The sequence below is a fragment of the Fusarium oxysporum genome, chromosome I (genome assembly GCF_013085055.1).
Source record: "Fusarium oxysporum Fo47 chromosome I, complete sequence".
Lineage (NCBI taxonomy): Eukaryota > Fungi > Ascomycota > Sordariomycetes > Hypocreales > Nectriaceae > Fusarium > Fusarium oxysporum.
In genome coordinates, this window is record NC_072840.1 from 1,303,787 (window position 1) to 1,320,868 (window position 17,082).

Here is a 17,082-nt window from a genome sequence, read left to right on the forward strand (position 1 = left end):
CCGTGTGTGACACTTTTGATTGATGATACATTAGTCACTCACCCCTCGTACACGAGAGACGAAGATCACACAGGAGAGCGCTTGAGGCCCCTTTCTGGGTAAGCGGAATTTGTACGAGGGGTAAAGTTTCTTGGATTTTACAAGTTTCCAACCCACTAGAAAACTAAGGCTTCAGGCTGTCTTTTGGTGTATTCAAATAAATTGTATTTGATGGTATCCTGAAAATAAGAAGAAGTTATTCAAAACGATCGCGAGCTTAGAAGTGTTCCTTCCAGAATCGGAAATCCACATCAGGAACTGTGGCCGCTTTACAAGCCGTCTTGATATCACGAGCTACAGATAGAGTTAGCATTGTCTCGGGGTAAACATTGGAGGTTGCAACATACCGGCTGATGAAGGACCACAGAAGTAAACACCAACTGTCGTCCTGATATGGGACTCTAGGCCGTTCAGGTATGTTCGGTCCAAGATACCGTTTCGCATGGTAGTAAACAGACGAGGGAAATCAGGGCGACCAAAGTTTGTTCGTGATTGTAGTTCTGTGAGAGGATCCATCTGAGCACCGACACTGTTTAGTACGATGTTTTGAGCAGTGTCAATATCCAGCTTCTGTGTGAGATAGGTGTGAATCTTGAGGAACTCGACGCCCGAGCTTCCAGGCATGCGTGCCGCTTCGTTGGATTGCTCTTCTAGAGAGGACAGGAGAGTCTGGAACCACTCAAATGAACCAGTATCCTTGCATACCCAGATAAACTCGACACGGCGAAGTCGGCGGGGAGGGTTGGGTGAGTTGCGGAGATGCCAGATGTTCTTGAGGATAGAGGCCCAAGGAGTCACACCAATACCGGTACCGATAAGCACAGCGATTTCGTTCTCGAATACATCTTCGGCCGGGGCACCGTAAGGGCCGTCGATTCGGAGAGCCGGCATCTGATCACCGTTCTGAAGGGCAACTTCGTACATACCCATGGGGTCAACATCGTCGTAGAGCTTGGCCTGGGCAGCACCAGCACCGAGAGCATCACCCAACTCTCGGGTGAAGTCACCAACCTGGCGAACGTGGACAGACACATAAGGGTCAAAGGGGCACGAAGTGATGGTAAAAGGGTGCCACTGGTACTTGGAAAGCCCAGGCACCTGGAGGAACAGCCACTGACCAGCCTTGTACTTGAAAGAAGGCTTGTTGAACTGGATCTCAACCACGTCATAAGGATGGCGGACAACTCGGGTGATCTTGGTCTCACGTCGAGCACGAACTTCACGCCAGAGACGCTCGAGAAGGTAGAAACCACCAGTCCAGAGCTCCCATCGCCATCCAAGATAACCAATGCAGTGCTCCCAGAACTGGTCACCCGCGAATGGTGAGATAGCCTCAGGTGTGTCACGCACAAAACATCCAACGGTGTGGGTGTAAAGACCGAGGAAGAACGGAATGAAGAGATGGTGAGTGTACCAGAACGTCTCGAACGACTGCTGACGGATGCGAGCGTGAGCACTCGTATACATCAGCAGCATGCAGAGAAGCATGACATGACCAGTGATTCCACCAGGCTGAGCATAATGAATCTGAAGAGCCAAGACAGGTCGGATCTGAGTCAACTCGACGTTATAGAAGTTGACGTAGTGAGCGCCTGTGTGAAGGCAAGTGAAGAGGAGGATGGAGTAGGCGAGTTGGCGATGCATCCAGAGATTCTCGTCGAGTGGAATGAATCGAATCTTGGGTCGAACCCAACGCATGATGGTTCGACATACGGGGAGCAGGATAAGCATACAGTCGACGCTGAGAACTAGACCAGCACCTCGTGAGATCCATACTGAGAATTTGAGTGTGTTGAGACCTGCCAGTCTGGCATCTGCGGCTTGCTTCCACCTATATCAGTTAGTTATGAACCATGATTTTGTGCATGATTATTCTCTCAACTTACCAACCATAGGCAAAAATACCCCAGTGAAACCCCCAGAAAAGAAAGTGGAAGAAGAGTTTACTAGCGGTAAACTGCTTCTTTATTAATTCGAGGAATCCGATATGCGAACCCATCGTTGCGGTATGTGTTGAGTGTTAATTAAGTAAAGTCAAGGTCGGCCGGCGACAGGACTATAGAGGATCTCCCCTCGATAAAGAGAGAGTGATATCGAGTAAATTATCCAAAAACCCTTAAATAGTAAAACAGAATAAGAGACTGATCCAGCAGCGAGAGGAAGCGAAAGTCGTGGCTGAGAAGCCCGGGGGTTGAGAGAATGTTGGCGAGGACGCTGAGTAACAATAGCGACCCGAGAAAAGAAAGATGAAGAAGGTTCGGATGAGATCGTAGGAAGGACCAGGTTCATAAAGTGAAAAAAATCGACAGTCGACAGGTTTGGCCAAGAATATCAAGGCTATAGTAGGAACCGTGATCCGAAATCTGATGCGCCGGGGATCTGTTTAAACGGGTACAAGGAGGTATCGAGTTGCCAGATCGGGTACGGAAGATGTGGATGCCGAGATGCTACGAATTCACCAGCGGAAGTTGAAACGTCACAGAGGAGAATCGTAGCGGGTTTCGTGGTTGGGATGAGACAATTGGCGTCGGGGGAGACTTTTTTGGTTAGAGATGGGAGTGTTTCGCGGGGGGCGCCAAGGCTGAGACCGGGGCTGTTTCTTATTGTTACTGCGACAGTCGATATAGCGTCTGAATAAGGAGGTTAAACGTCGCAGAAGAGGTTCAAATATTTCAATCAATGGAAGATTCAACGAATGCAGGAAACAGGGGACCTTACTGCTTTTACTCCAGATCTATTACCTCCACCACAGCGTGCTAGGTGGTTAAACAACTCACTACCATCATCATCATGGGGGCAATATTGATCCCCCGGCGCCTATTAGAGGCCTGGGCATTCTGTTCTATAGCGTCTGACTGGCCGATTAAATTAGGAACACTGCACCTAATGCCACCAACGGTCCCCGGGACCAGTCACCGACACGAGGACCCTGAAGAGGCGCCTGGGGTTCGAGTCTCTGGGCGCTTAAAATCTCAAGATGCAGCCAACGACAGGCTCTTCCCAACCACTTGTAATGCACTGTGACGGCGCTAGTTTGGGACTAATCGATCCAAGTGCACATTCTTATTCTTGGCCCTTGTCTCGCACGATTGTTTCTGATCCTCTACTCACTATGACGACCGAGTTTTCGGGAATCAGCAGGTTTAGTAGTTGGTTGATTGATCGCGGCTCACACAAGGTGACACTATGTACCAACCAACAGAGTTTCTAACCAACCAACATTCGATTAACGAATGCACGGCTAGACCTCGTCACGGTTCTCAGCTGTATCAATCCCCAAGAAATCGAACGACTGTCATCTGATAACCTCTACTCGTCCATAATGCACATCTCCTCAGGTTCGTCGGATGGGTTTCGAAATAAAAAGCCAAGATTTCTGCTATTGTCGCAGATTGCTTAGCGGGAGCACTAAGCAGACCGCTCATCACTTTCACATCGCACAAGACTTGGTTGTCACTCCAACCGCCATCACAAAATCATTTGCTATAACCTCTTGAAGAACGAGAGATCTTTTGATCGTGCGACAGTTTTGTTGAGCAATTGCCTTGTTGGTGTTAGTAGCACCGATTAGGTGTATCGAAGCAGAAACACTCACGATTTAGACTACTGTCATCTTCAAACATCTCCATTGCTTAGGGGTTAATAATCACTAATGCCCGATTTGTCTACTTCCAAAACACCAAACTCCGATATAGTGCGACATGGCTGCCCTTGTCATCCTCTGTCCCGGAGCACTCAGGCCGGCGCCGTATCCGTGCCGGAGAAGTGGGGCCGATGCCACGAGAGAACCAAGAATAATACCTGCCAGCAACCAACCTTCTATAATCCGGTAATAAGGCCAAACTAATGCCCGAATGACAGCCACAGGCACATGCGTCTAGTCATAGTGGCCCCAAAGTTGAATCATCAGTATGAATTCATCACTGCAACGGACGGAGCATCATGTCCTTTTTATGTCTTGCGTGGTGCTGTCGCAGACCAAAACCTGCTTTTAAGGCATGATGAAACTCGTAGAATTGACCAACACGGCTCAAGATGAACATCGAGTGCTATATCGGTAGCCCTATTCCATTCAATGACAAGATTTTGGCCTTTGGCGATCTCGATACCCCGCCAATTACCAGGGCAAGCTTGGTTCAAGCTCCCCACAAGCTGACGTGTTGGTGTGATGCCAAGAGACCAACAGTACGAGTCCTGTTTCCTTGCGAATGTGAGAGCAAGTCAAAGAAGGACAGATTGATTAGAGACACAAACCAATCGAGGCAGAATTAGCGGCCGGTGAATGCATTCGGGCATAAACAGGACACACGCACACGACACAATCGACAGCAAATGCACTAACTTCAGCTAACGCCTCTTAGGCTGTGGCACAGTTTCTCGACGTTTAGCTACCTAGCCTCTAAAATCCGCATTCTACCTCTGAGCGTCAACATCGTCAAGCCTAAGTTAAGCCAAGCCAAGATTTTCACTACCAAGCATTGACTCGCCAAGCTTCAAAGTAACCACAAATACTTGCTTGAGCGATCGTGGATCTATTTATTTTTATTCTTATGTATACAAATGGTTCCGCCAAGAAGGAAAGCTCGGCATATCACCATGCCCGCTAGCTTATGACGTAGTAACTTACCACCTTCCATCGCACCTTCCTTCAACTTGACAGTAACCTTTGAACTACCTGCCTGCCTTAATTCTTGTCATTCTTCTCCTTGTTCCATAATTTTCTTGGTCCTTTCAACTTCTCCGTGAAACTTATCAACTAAGCTTTTTCTCTTGCATCTCCAAGACTCTTCACGATCGCCGGGTCCTTGCCAATTGTATATCACCAATCTGTCACTACCTTAAAAGACTGCTCCAAGCTTACCCGCGACCCGCCATGTCTGGAAGAGACGACGCGGAGGAGCACCGTCGCTATACAGCTCCATATAGCGCCAGACATCCTATTCCAACCATCTCCAAATATCGAGAAGAGAGAGCTGCACGTCAAGATGCCGCAGTTGGAAAACCTGACCCGTCAGAGGCTGCGGGCTCAAATGATTATCAATTTCAGCAAAAGTCTAGAGAAGACGCTGGGCCCCACCTAGAGTCAGTCGAGGATGACAAGGATGATAATAGTAAAAAGGACGACAGTGAAGAGAAAGGCAATGGGGAAGAAATGACAGACACTTCACAAGTTGGTCCCCAATCATCAGATCCTAAACAACGGAGGAAAGAAATCAAGAAGAGCAAGAGAGAAAGAGCCGAGCGAGAAGTTACGGACCCCGTCACTCATCTTCCTGTCACTATACACGATTTCACAGACGAAGCTCTTAAAGAGATAGACACTAATGAACCCCCCTTTGGCACAACACAACGCACAGCGACAGGGTCAGAAAACAAGAACAAGACAGACGAGCAGCTTCGCGATGAGCATCGAGATATTCAACAAAGTCACGATGCCATGGGTGAGTTATTTCCACCACCCGATTTCGATGCTCTGCGCCTTGAGCTTTCATCCATCAGCAAGCGTGGTGTCACATTCGGGCTTGCTGGCGTGGCTACTATCGTGGCCAGCGCATTTTCTATCGAAAGGCTCGTCCGAGAGGATATTCTCCAGGGAGGCAAAACTAAATCCTCATTATTCGTTGGCGCTTCACTCTGGTTGATCCTAACCGCAGCCACTGTGGGAGCTGTATGGTTCCTTGTGGTATCAGTTCGAGAATGGATATCCAAAAAAGTCAACAATATTTTTGAAGATGAGGTCTGGGATGCTCATCGACGAGGCGTTGTAAAGGCATCTAAGAAGAACGATACTGAGACCACGGTCTGGCTCAACTCTCTGATCGGTTCTGTTTGGCCCCTGATCAACCCCGATCTATTTGCCAGTCTTGCAGACACCCTGGAGGATGTCATGCAAGCTTCGCTTCCCAGGTTGATTCGAATGGTCAGTGTGGAGGATATCGGTCAGGGAAGTGAGTCTCTGCGGATTCTTGGAATAAGATGGCTGCCTACTGGAGCCGCAGCTCGGGCAGTCGATGAAGAAGGACAGCTCATGACCAGGGAACAAAGTGAGAATGATACTGAGGAGAAGGACGGCGAGAATAGTGACAGCAGTGCCACTATCCAGGACGGAATGGAGGCCGAGGAAGGAGACTTTATCAACCTCGAGGTTGCATTTGCCTACCGCACTCGATCTTCGTCCAAGTCTCTCAAGGAGAGAACCAAAGATATGCATCTATACCTCGCATTTTATCTACCTGGAAACCTCAAAATTCCTGTCTGGGTCGATCTCCAAGGTATGATTGGTACCATGCGCATGCGCCTCCAGCTTACTCCAGATCCTCCCTTCTTCTCTCTTTGCACACTCACCTTCCTTGGACAGCCAAAGGTTAATCTGAGCTGCGTGCCCTTGAGTAAACATGCCATCAATATCATGGACGTGCCCTTCATCAGCAACTTCGTTCAGTCCGCCGTTGATGCCGCCATGGCTGAATACGTTGCCCCCAAGAGCCTTACCCTGGACTTGAAGGACATGCTTGCTGGTGATGATTTCAAGAAGGATACCAACGCTGTTGGTGTTCTGGTCGTCAACATCAAGCGCGGCTACGACTTCAAGATGGGTGATTCCGGTATTCCACTTATCAAAGAAGGAAGCTCAGACGGGTACGTCTCGGTCGGCTGGGCCAAATTTGGTAAGGTGATGTGGACTACACGAGTACTGGAGAACGAGATGGAGCCTGTTTGGGATGAAACTTGTTTTGTTCTCGTGACACCACAGGAGCTTAACATCGACGAGCGACTTCGTGTTCAGCTGTGGGACTCTGATAGGTTGACGGCGGACGACGACCTCGGCCGAATTGAAGTTCCCATCAAGGAACTGATGAAGGACGATAAGTCTAATGGAAAAATGTCACATCGAGAAGATGGCTTCAGGGCCCTGAAATCAGGTGATGGTATGCCCGGAAAGCTGGAGTGGAGCGTTGGATACTTCTCCAAGACCAGAATCCAGCAGTGTCAGTTTGAGAAGCAGACTCATGACCCTGAAATCCGTACTATGGATCAGCTTAAGGAGAAGGTCAGAGAGTCAAGTGAGCGTAAGCTTCGCGAGACCATGTTCAAGGAAGGCAAGAAGGAGCGAGACACCAGCGAACTTGAGCAACAGACAGCTCAGGAGCTCAAGGCTGAGCAGGATGCCATGATCATTTCTGCGCCTCCGCCTGACGGCTACCCTAGTGGTCTATTCAGCATCCAAGTGCATAACATCACTGGTCTTGAGCTGGAGCGACTCAACAAGCGCAAGGCCGAAAACGACGCCGAGGCGACCGACGAAGAGGACTCAGGTGATGGTCTGCCAAGTGCATACTGTACTATCATCCTTAATCACCGAAAGACATTTAAGACAAGAACAAAACCTCAAAACTCGAAACCGTTCTATAACGCTGGCTGCGAGAGATTCATCCGCGACTGGCGTGAAGCAGAAGTCTTTGTCACGGTCCGTGATGCTCGACTGAAGGAGGATGACCCCTTGCTTGGCATCATCCACCTGCCTCTCGGAGAAGTATTCCGTGAACGTTCGCAAGTCATGGGATTTTGGCCCCTGACAGGAGGCATTGGCTATGGACGAGTCCGTATCTCAATGGTCTTCCGAAGTGTTCAACTCCAAGCACCACGAAATCTCCTAGGATGGCAGTACGGCACAATCGAGGTTCAGCCCACTGTCACCGTGGTAGACTGTCCCAAGGAACTTCGCTCATCGAAGCTCAAGTTCCGGACCAGTATCAGTAGTGCAAAGATGTATACTGAGGATGGTGACGATCAAGGAACAGTGACTTGGAAATCGAAACGGGGTAGATCGCTTGCTCTAGCGGTTGCTAAGAGATATAGCAGTTGTATGTCAATCGCTTTCCGGGAGAAGGGATTCTTTGGAGACGATACGGCTGCATTTGCTGTCCTTTGGCTTAAAGATATTGCCGACGAAGAAGAAACAGAGTTGGAACTACCCATTTGGAAAGGCAATTTCCAGCGTGCTACAGCTTGCTGTTTAGAGGAGTGCGGTGAACGTTTGGGCACTATCAAACTCAAGCTCACATTCTGGTCCGGTTTGGTAAGCATTCTACTAGCACATATGAAAGTATCTGGCAGGCCTTATCCAGTTGCTAACGTCCTTTCAGGGAAGTGCCCATTCTCGATGGGCGAGTCGAGACGAACATCTTCAAAATGTGGTTGAAGTGATCGAAACTGCTCGCGACAATCTTGAAGTCGGCCAACAGGAAAGGGAAGCTGGTATTGTTGAGTCTGATGATTCTGATGGCGAGTGCTCCGGCCAGCGTGCCCGCCGTGCAGGCTCTATAGGTAGCAACTCGGACTCCAGTTCCAGCTCCTCAGATACAGAAGACGAAGACGGCCAGGTTTCCAGTGTCCCAGATGGGAGCGCAGATCATAAACAGGGTCCTATAGACCAGCTCAGGGACTATCGCCGTCGAGACAAACGCCTGCATCGCCAACACCGGGGTCTAATGCAATGGAAGGTAAGCTCCTGATACCCTTGTATAAGTCGCACGTGGTTTTCAAATTTGTTTCTATTTTCTGCCCTCCCGCTTTTAGAGGGGGCGTGCCATACGACTGGAACTAACAGATGGGCCTAGATCCCGCGAACAGCCAAGTGGATCAAGAATAAGATGTATCGAGTTGGGGACAGAGCCTCCGGTGTCTTTGAGCACTCATCTAAGCAGCCGGGAATCGAGACCGAGGTCTAGATCAAGCCACGATCTTAGAGCGTGACATGTCGAGATGCCCGAGAATCGTATCACGTATCAGGCATCAATCGATTATATGCGCTGTCAATTTCGTGCATAAATCTTGCGGCTTTCACGATAACCATTAAACAGTAATCTCTTTGGCATTATTAAAAGTTTGAACATAGCAAGCGAGGAGCAATTGTATGGGCCATTTGGACTGAATATGTTTCTTAGTCCAGCTTCAAATAATTGAAATAGTAAATATTAAGAGTCAAAAAAGGTATCATCGATCCATCCCATCATTCGTCCATCGTTCCTGCTTTTTCGTACGTAACAAAAAACTTAATCCTTTCAACTATTTATCTTCCCAATCCATAATCCACAGATGCATATTCTTGCCAAAGCATGTACAGGCAATCAGAAAGGTCCTCTCGTTTTTCTTTTTTGCCAGAATGCTGGAACCCGTCCGTCTATAGATGATAAAAGACAAAGCACGCAACAATAGGAGCACAAAATTCAGGGCATCTTGGCCTGAGTGTGTTCTCCACTGATTCTTCTGCTCGCTAAATGTGAGCGGTATCCCGTTCCAACGCCATTTCCACCGTGTGTAATGCAATCAATGCATACATGCTTTTGTTACCAATGCTGTAGCCGAAAGAAGAGTGTAAAAATGAATCCGCGCTTGTCGGACAAGTGGTTCTGTACGTGATTGTGGGTATTGTTTCCCGCTGTGGGCGAGGGTAGATCGGCGATCGAGCAATAGAATGTTTCAATAGTTTCGGTCGCGATGAACCGATTGGTTGTTGGTTCCGGAGCCCGGCCGATAGTTTCATTGGTTTATCGACGTGTCGTCGACTGATTCTCGCTCTTCAACTTGTTGACATTCTCCTCGGTCAACGAATCTCCGGTCTGTAGTTCGTGGTACGAGTTCCTCCGGTAGCTTGACGATCCCCCTGCAGCGTCGATGAGTTTTGTTTCTTGTAGCCTGTTAGACCATTCAGTCTCTCCTTCTGGTCGTCGGACCTGCACTGCCAGCCCGGTAGAATCAAAGGGTGACGGCTCGTTCTGGTATCCATTGGTGGTCAACGGCCGAGGTGTGATGGGGCTGCCATTGATCTCCTCAGATGTCTGCGGCATGTCATTGTCGTCGATGCCAATGTTCGGAATATCAGCATTGTCGCAGTGCTCGCTCATCTCTGAACAGTCTGAAGCAGTAGGATCTGGTGTCGCCGATGTCCGACGTCGGGAGTGACACCATCGTAAAAGCATCTTCTCCAAGATAACACCCCGGACTGGCTTGGCGAGATAATCATCCATCCCAGCTTTGGTGCATTTTTCACGATCACCCTGGATAGCCGATGCCGTCATGGCCACAATCGGCACATCTTGGACCAAAGGCTTGTAAGGCATGTGATGTCTTAGAAGATGAGTGCACTTGTAGCCATCAATGATGGGCATCTGTACGTCCATGAGAATGATATCTGGCTTCTGTTTGATACCTTTTTGAACACTGGCGAGGTATTCCAGGGCTTCCTTGCCGTTCCAGGCAGCCGTCACTTGGAAACCGAGTTTGCCAATGGTTTTCGTTGCAATCTTCTGGTTGATAGGACTTGGACTGGTCAGCTTGATAGTGTCTTCCGGAGTCATCTTGACACTTACTTATCTTCCACCACCAAAACGTGGATCTTAGCTCTTTCTGATGCTGGTAGTTCTTGGTCTGGGCTTGATGTTGATGATATGCCGAAGCGAGTCCGACGTGATCCCACATTGTTGGCCTGTATTCCGTCGAAGGGTGGGGGAGTGCCAACAATCTGGTCGTATTCTGAACTGTTGCAAGACAAGCTAAGTTCAGACTGCAGCCGGTCAGGGATGGCACCAGCATTAGCGAGGCCAGCCTCAGCCGGGCCGCTTGGTTTATTGAAAGGGATCCAGAAGGTTGCTCGAGTTCCAACGCCAACATTCGATTCGAGCGAGATACGGCCGTGCATGAGGTCAAGTAAGTTCTTGCAGATGGTCAAACCCAGTCCAGTACCACCAAATCGTCGGGCGGTTGAGGCATCGCCTTGACTAAAAGGTTGGAAAAGCTTCTTGCGGACATCGTCCTGAATTCCAATGCCCGAATCTTCAACCGTAAATCGAACCTCGATAGACTCTGAGGTCTCTTTCTCTGCCGTGACTGAAAATCTGACGTATCCTTGATTGGTGAATTTAATGCTGTTGGTAAGAAGATTGGTCAGGATCTGTCGCACACGTCCAGGGTCACCAATGACCACCAAATCGTTTTCGATGCCATCTCCAATATCTGATTGAAAGTCAAGGTTCTTTCGCTCAACAGCAAACTGAAGCATTCTCCCCACTTCCTTGACGATATGGGATAAGGAGAATTGTACCTCTTCGATATCCAACCGCCCAGACTCCACCTTCGAGAAGTCTAGAATGTCATTGATAACGGTTAACAGAGATGTTGCCGAGCTCTGAATGTTTTCGACATATTCTTGTTGCTCCGCGTCCAACTGCATTCCGCTAAGTAATTCGGCCATCCCTAACACACCAGTGATGGGCGTTCGGATTTCGTGAGACATATTGGCGAGAAATTGACTCTTCAGTCTATTGGCCTCCTTGGCAGCTGCTTCATTCGCCATCGCCCTTCGCTTTTCTTTGGACTGCTTCTCCAGGGCTTCCTCGCGGACTCTCAGTTCAGTAACGTCCATGATTACGCCAATGACCCCTTCGATATACGTGTCGGTCGTGGCATCTCCTTCCTGTGATCTTTTGCCAAACATGGGAAGGAAACGAGTTCGGTACCAACGGTCGTCTACTTGAGGTTAGTGAAGCGTGTCGAGATCCAGTTTGGTGCCTATCCTTACCAATGCCGTGTTCCTTTACGTCTTCGGTAGCTTTTCCATCGAGCAGTAGCTCTATGGGTTCAAGGAATTCAGGACGTTCTCCATCTGCCAGTTGCGCTGTCAAGCGATTGAAGACAGTATACATGTTCTCTCCAATGAACCATCTCGTTCCATCATGGTTCTCCTCGTGAGTGTTGTTCCAGATCAATGCGCCTTCGAGCATTGTAACCCTTCGATTCGGGTCAACCGTGAAAATGGTGACATGAGAGTGGGCAATGACGCTAAGAAGTTGTTGCCGTGTGCGTTTCGCGCTCATCTTAGTTTGAATACTTTCGTGGACATCGGTACAGGTTCCTGTGAAACGGATGGTCAGACCCGAAACTTCAATTTAGTCGATCAAAACACATACCAAACCACTTCTCGACTTCCCCGGTTTCTTTATTACGCTGAGGCAGTGCCCGGCCGAGATACCAACGCCAGTTGCCATCTTTACTCTGGCACCGGTATTCCGTCACGTAACTATCGCCCGTATCAAGCGAGTGTTGCCATCTCCGGTTTGCTTCAGGAAGATCATCGGGGTGAAAAGCGTTCACCCATGACTTGCCAAGACTATTCTCTGGAGTGAGCCCGGTGTAAGTGTAAAACCGAGTGTTCCAGAAGTCGACCATGCCTTCAGGTGTTGCCGTCCATACCAGTTGAGGCATTGTGTCGCAAATGAGCTTGAAACGCTCTTCATCCCGCTCTTTTATTTGTGTGATCTCTTCTGTCATAACAGTAACGTCCCGTCCAGTAACTACACCAGCGAGAAACTCGCCAGTGGAATCGTCCCGAATAGCCTCGCCAAGGATATCGTAAATCCGCTTATTTCTGTTTTCATCATACATGCCAACACGGAATCCACTAAAGGGCTTCTCCGTCTTGAGCAGCTTGCAAATAGGCATATCCTCAACCGCAAAGCGCTCCGAGAAGTCCTCAGTGTAAATGTGCCAATACCGCATGAGATCAAAGCCATTAAGAGATGTATCGAGCGGGGCTTCTTTCTCAAAGAGTTTCCGAGCAGCCGTGTTGGGAAAAGTGACACTACCATCTTTCCACATTGCTAAAATGGGCATTTGGGTATTGTTGAGCAGTGCGTCTTTCATCAGCAGCATCTTTTGCAGAAGAGAAGGCGTACTTGAATGGGTTGCGACAGAAGGGGGGCCCATTGGTGGGAAAGGGCTGGATGACATGGTGACAACTCCTGGGCTGTGAAATGACGGTGAATTCGAATCTCGACTTGACGCAACCGAAGAAGGGTTTGAGTGGGCAATGGATTTGCGCTCGGCAGCCTCGAGGATGCTCGGTCTCGCAATGGGTCGTTTCGTGCTGTGAAGAGTGGATGATGGGGATTCCGTGCTGGTAAAGGTGAGTGTGAAGAACGTCTGATGATCTTCGAGTTCCCATATTGTAATAATCATCTTAGCATATACTTGACAATCCGACTCTTTAGGGTTATAGCGGCCATCAAACGCTGCCTTGGTGCCATTTTTGCGGGTGATAACAACTTCCACTATGGAGTCCTGTGTTTTACGCGTGGGTGGGCTTGGTGCCCTCTCGGGGAGAGGCATCGTGCTTGCGGTTGGCGTCTCATCGCCGCCAGACTGTGATGGTCGCCGTGGATCCCTTGCTGCAATTCGCACGCCCATTTCATCCACCTGAGAATCGAGGAAAGCGTCCCACGTTGCCCATACAGGCTGTCCATCCTGGAGGATATCAACACCGACTTGAGACAAGGTCTGGCCGCGAAGGCTTTCGATGGTCGGCACAGTATCCTCTTCATCCGAATCTTCCGTAATGAGTCCTAACATTCTGCCCATTGCTTCGTTGGCCAGGACAACGGTCTTGAGGTTATTAAGAACGAGGGTTGGTACCGGCAAGTACTGCATGGCAGAGAATGCAAGCTGGCCAGGAGATATACTAGGCATGGCTAGACGAAAAGGGCTTTGCGAGGGTGAGCGCGAAGCATCCCCCAAATCCCTGAGGAAACGTCCCCCGGCAAATGGTCGTGGGGTGGCATCATGGCCCTTGATATCATTCACTAAGTCGAAAGTGGCTCTCGGTCGCGCATTGTCAAGTGTGGTCGGAACAGGAGCTTGGATTTGATTTTGATGTGATTCGGAGCAAGGCAAGGGAAAGCCGGTGTCGTGCACAGCTGCTGCGGGCCTAATAGCTCGAGTTTGGCTGCTCTCACGAGGTTGTTCGGGAGGGCTCATATCGGTGCTTCGTTATAAGTCATGGAGAGTGAACGCCGTTCCGTGCGAGTTGGGTATTAAACGATGAGCAAAGGATGAGGAGTCGAACGACAAAATCACAAGGGAGAGTAAATATTCAGAGTTGCAAGTTGTGAATGCACTGGTCGTAGGCGAAGGAAGCGATGGCCGGGGCGTCGGCGGTCTCGACCTTGAGACAAGGTCCAAAAGAAAGTAATCAGTGGAGTTGATCTACTTCGAATCGACAAGTGACCGGCGACGGGGAATTGGCATGGCGCAGAGAGGGAGAAGTGCCGTAAAGGTCAGGCAATCCGTGGCTCAAGTCTAGCTTGTCTTGGGACGGCGTCGACGGAGACGGGATTAGACTTTGAAGGGCGTGTTAAGACGGTTTACTCGTTTGGGCCAGGAACGGGAGGGAGGCTATTGTTGGGTGAGTTACGAGAAGTTGATATCTCTGTAAACAAGTGTGATATACCACCTTTTGGTGTGTCTGAACCGGGAAGCCAGTGGACGAACGAGACAGCTCAACTGAGATGGAAATGTGAATTGTAAAGCTGGAACAGAGATGACAGCTTTAGCAGGATGAGCTGGAAGCCCAGGCTTGAGGTGGAGAAGACCGGGCTTCTACAACAAAAGTTAAGATTGAATCAGATGTTGATGTAGGAGAAGATGCAGGCAGTGGAAGAGAAAATAAAACATTCAAGGTTTTTCTTGTACAACAGCGTTGAAAGGAATAGGTATTGATTTTCACTCCAAGCCGCGAAGGAAAGAAGTCGACGCCCAAGGACAGGAAGGACCCTGAATTGACACACCTCCCGTCAGCTTCCTCGTGGTGCCGGGGTACGTGATAGGATAGGCAAGAGCTGGTACCACCACCAACACAATGAGCGAGCGAGCGAGCGGCGGACAAGCGGGCGGGGTCTCACGACCTTTAAAGTGGAGGGTTCTTACGGGGGTCTAACGCCCTGTTGGTAGTCGCTTAGGTCCCCTCAGCGCCTCGCAGAGGGTCTGGGGGGCAAGGCGTGCGGATTCTCTCCACTGAGAGGTGCTGTAGAGTGGGGCGGTTGAAGCCGTCTGCTCACCTAAGAGAGCGCCGCGGCGTTGTCCAGGGTCGGGATCGCCTCCACAGCCGGGCCCACTTCACCCTCCCTTGTTCTTGAAATGCCGATCGAGCATGAGAATGGCATGGCATGCATGGCTCCAGTCGCAAGCCCTGATTTCTGCGGTGAACAGTTCTTCAACGAAAGACCTTGTCTCGAAATGGGCACAGACTCGATCGCCGAAGATTCCTTGAGAACCTCGAAAACACAATGACATGCGATCCGATGCCGCAATGTCAAAAATCGAATATCACTTCTAAGAGAGCCCAGAATCGTAAACTAGCTCCCTTTAGCTCTGGCGTGTCAGTACATAGAGCTCCTCCTGCTCACCAACATGGGAGACCCCGGCTAGTCTGTTGCATCTCGAGGTTAAGGAAGCACAGTACTGGACAGTACAACAAGTACAAGTCCAACTGAATACAAAGACCAACCCAGCCTTATGCAGAGACGAGGCCGAATCGGACAAGATAACCTTACCGAAGCCGATCGCGGTCATGGTCGCACAGAGTTCGATACTATGCGAGCACGTTTCTTTCATCGATCAACAAGCTTCAAACATGTGCCCGATGACCAATTCAGGCAAAAGAATAAGGCGGCCTAATCTACAGTAAGAACAAGGGCCATCCCGTGGGAATGGATAGCCTCGATCCCCGCAACCACAGACAGGGCAGAAACAGAAACAGACCAGAGTTGAAGGCCACGGAAGTCTATTGATCCGTGTCATCCGCCCAACTTTGGCAGCGGAACCACGAGAGTTACCTGTCCACATCGGCTTCCTCCTCTGAAATCCTTACCTCAGATTGGCCATATTGGAAATTTACACATGACCCTCATCATCATCATCATCATCATAATGGGGATTTTTGAATTGACCGTTGCAAGATAGCGTTTAACGAACACCCTCCTTTACAGCCATCCATTGCATTCTCGCAGACCTACCCTATCGCAGGACGAATTGTTTGTTATCTGACCACCATCAACAGCGGGAGCTCCTCAACGCTAGAGAGATTCTATAATCTAGGCACAATCAATCAATACCTTACGGATACCCAATGAGACTATTTCGGATCAGACTCAAAACATTAGATCCTTCAAGGCATCACCGCCTCGTCAATATGTTTGCTGTCAACTGATCTGAATATGGAATATGGGTCCCTGGCGCACAACGCTTTGTTACAGTATGTACAACACTATCTCGCCTGATGTGGTTGCAGTTGCACTCGCATCTCCATCCACGCTGATGCTGGCTTTGGGCGAGTTTCCCCACTTTCAAGGGATGGATGTGCTGCACGACACAGGAGATCGCGGGAACCGACGAATAAGGTGTTGCGGCCTTTCAGGCACCACGCAGACACTTTCACTTTTTGCATTTCAATGTTGGGAACACAAAGATGGTGACTAAAACCGAGTCGTTCCGATTCCAACGGGTTTGCTCATCAAGTTTCACTGCTTGTCCTTCATCAGCTAGCCCTTGAGGACAACAAATGTGCCTGTTCTAGCAAGTGGGCTGGAATCTACTCTGCCAGCTGGCAGCTAAGCGGTTGTGTTACGATGAAATGCACAATTATCCTCCGACAGATGCATTCCGGACAATTAGCTGCATACTGCCGTCTATTTGTGGTTGTATCGAGTGGCCTGGCCTTGAGTCTATCGGCATCTAGACCTTATGGCCAAGTCCAGAACTGGTTCCAGCATGAAAAACTCCGGTGTCATTTGCACATTCGCATTTCAAATCACCAACTTCCATTCACGCAGGAGGATGCAAACACATCAATCTCTTGGCATGCCAACTAAATCCAAGCTGGAACCGCAAAGGCATCTCACAGATGCATCCTATAGCATCTTCATGCAGATTACCTAACAGGTATTGCTGCACCTTTTTGCTTGGCTGTTCCTCATCAGCCGCTTTAAGCGTAAGCACTTCTTTTTCCTCCATCTTTTGTTGTTTCACCCGAAAGCCTCTGTCCCCAACCCGCCCGGTTTCTGCTAGGGTCTAATTGTTACAAGCTCCGATGGCGTCCGAGCCCGCCTTGCAGATCATCTCCAGTTCCAATCGGCGCCTTTCCGGATCCTGCAAAGTCTCATTAATATCATCTTATTTTCTCTTGGGAATCTCAATACGATCTTGGTTAAC

The 17,082-nt window shown here is 49.4% G+C and overlaps 3 protein-coding genes across 3 annotated transcripts; 1 reads left to right on the forward strand and 2 right to left on the reverse strand.

Moving 5' to 3' along the window:
* Positions 1–205: 205 nt before the first annotated feature.
* On the reverse strand, positions 206–2,153 carry FOBCDRAFT_1116 (ferric reductase NAD binding domain-containing protein). The gene is made up of 3 exons (XM_031180890.3): positions 1,926–2,153; positions 387–1,870; positions 206–333 (listed from the first exon to the last, which is right to left on the reverse strand). Exons 1-3 carry the CDS (start codon positions 2,036–2,038, stop codon positions 257–259), a joined length of 1,674 nt encoding a protein of 557 aa, XP_031041658.1. The 5' UTR covers positions 2,039–2,153; the 3' UTR covers positions 206–256.
* A 2,759-nt stretch (positions 2,154–4,912) lies between these two features.
* Positions 4,913–8,555, forward strand: FOBCDRAFT_124163 (uncharacterized protein; the record flags this gene model as incomplete). Its single annotated transcript, XM_031180891.3, has 2 exons — positions 4,913–8,119; positions 8,187–8,555. 2 exons carry the CDS (start codon positions 4,913–4,915, stop codon positions 8,553–8,555), a joined length of 3,576 nt encoding a protein of 1,191 aa, XP_031041659.3.
* An 854-nt stretch (positions 8,556–9,409) lies between these two features.
* On the reverse strand, positions 9,410–13,940 carry FOBCDRAFT_283159 (uncharacterized protein). Its single transcript, XM_031180892.3, has 4 exons — positions 12,009–13,940; positions 11,621–11,953; positions 10,413–11,568; positions 9,410–10,362 (listed from the first exon to the last, which is right to left on the reverse strand). Exons 1-4 carry the CDS (start codon positions 13,849–13,851, stop codon positions 9,591–9,593), a joined length of 4,104 nt encoding a protein of 1,367 aa, XP_031041660.2. The 5' UTR covers positions 13,852–13,940; the 3' UTR covers positions 9,410–9,590.
* Positions 13,941–17,082: the final 3,142 nt, after the last annotated feature.

Coding starts and splice junctions, on each gene's coding strand:
- FOBCDRAFT_1116 (XM_031180890.3), bottom strand. CDS start 2,038: ATGGGTTCGCATATCGGATTCCTCGAATTAATAAAGAAGCAGTTTACC. Junction 1,871..1,925: donor GGTATTTTTGCCTATGGTTG/GTAAGTTGAGAG, acceptor TAACTGATATAG/GTGGAAGCAAGCCGCAGATG. Junction 334..386: donor CTGTGGTCCTTCATCAGCCG/GTATGTTGCAAC, acceptor CTCTATCTGTAG/CTCGTGATATCAAGACGGCT.
- FOBCDRAFT_283159 (XM_031180892.3), bottom strand. CDS start 13,851: ATGAGCCCTCCCGAACAACCTCGTGAGAGCAGCCAAACTCGAGCTATT. Junction 11,954..12,008: donor GGAAGTCGAGAAGTGGTTTG/GTATGTGTTTTG, acceptor TCCGTTTCACAG/GAACCTGTACCGATGTCCAC. Junction 11,569..11,620: donor CGTAAAGGAACACGGCATTG/GTAAGGATAGGC, acceptor AACCTCAAGTAG/ACGACCGTTGGTACCGAACT.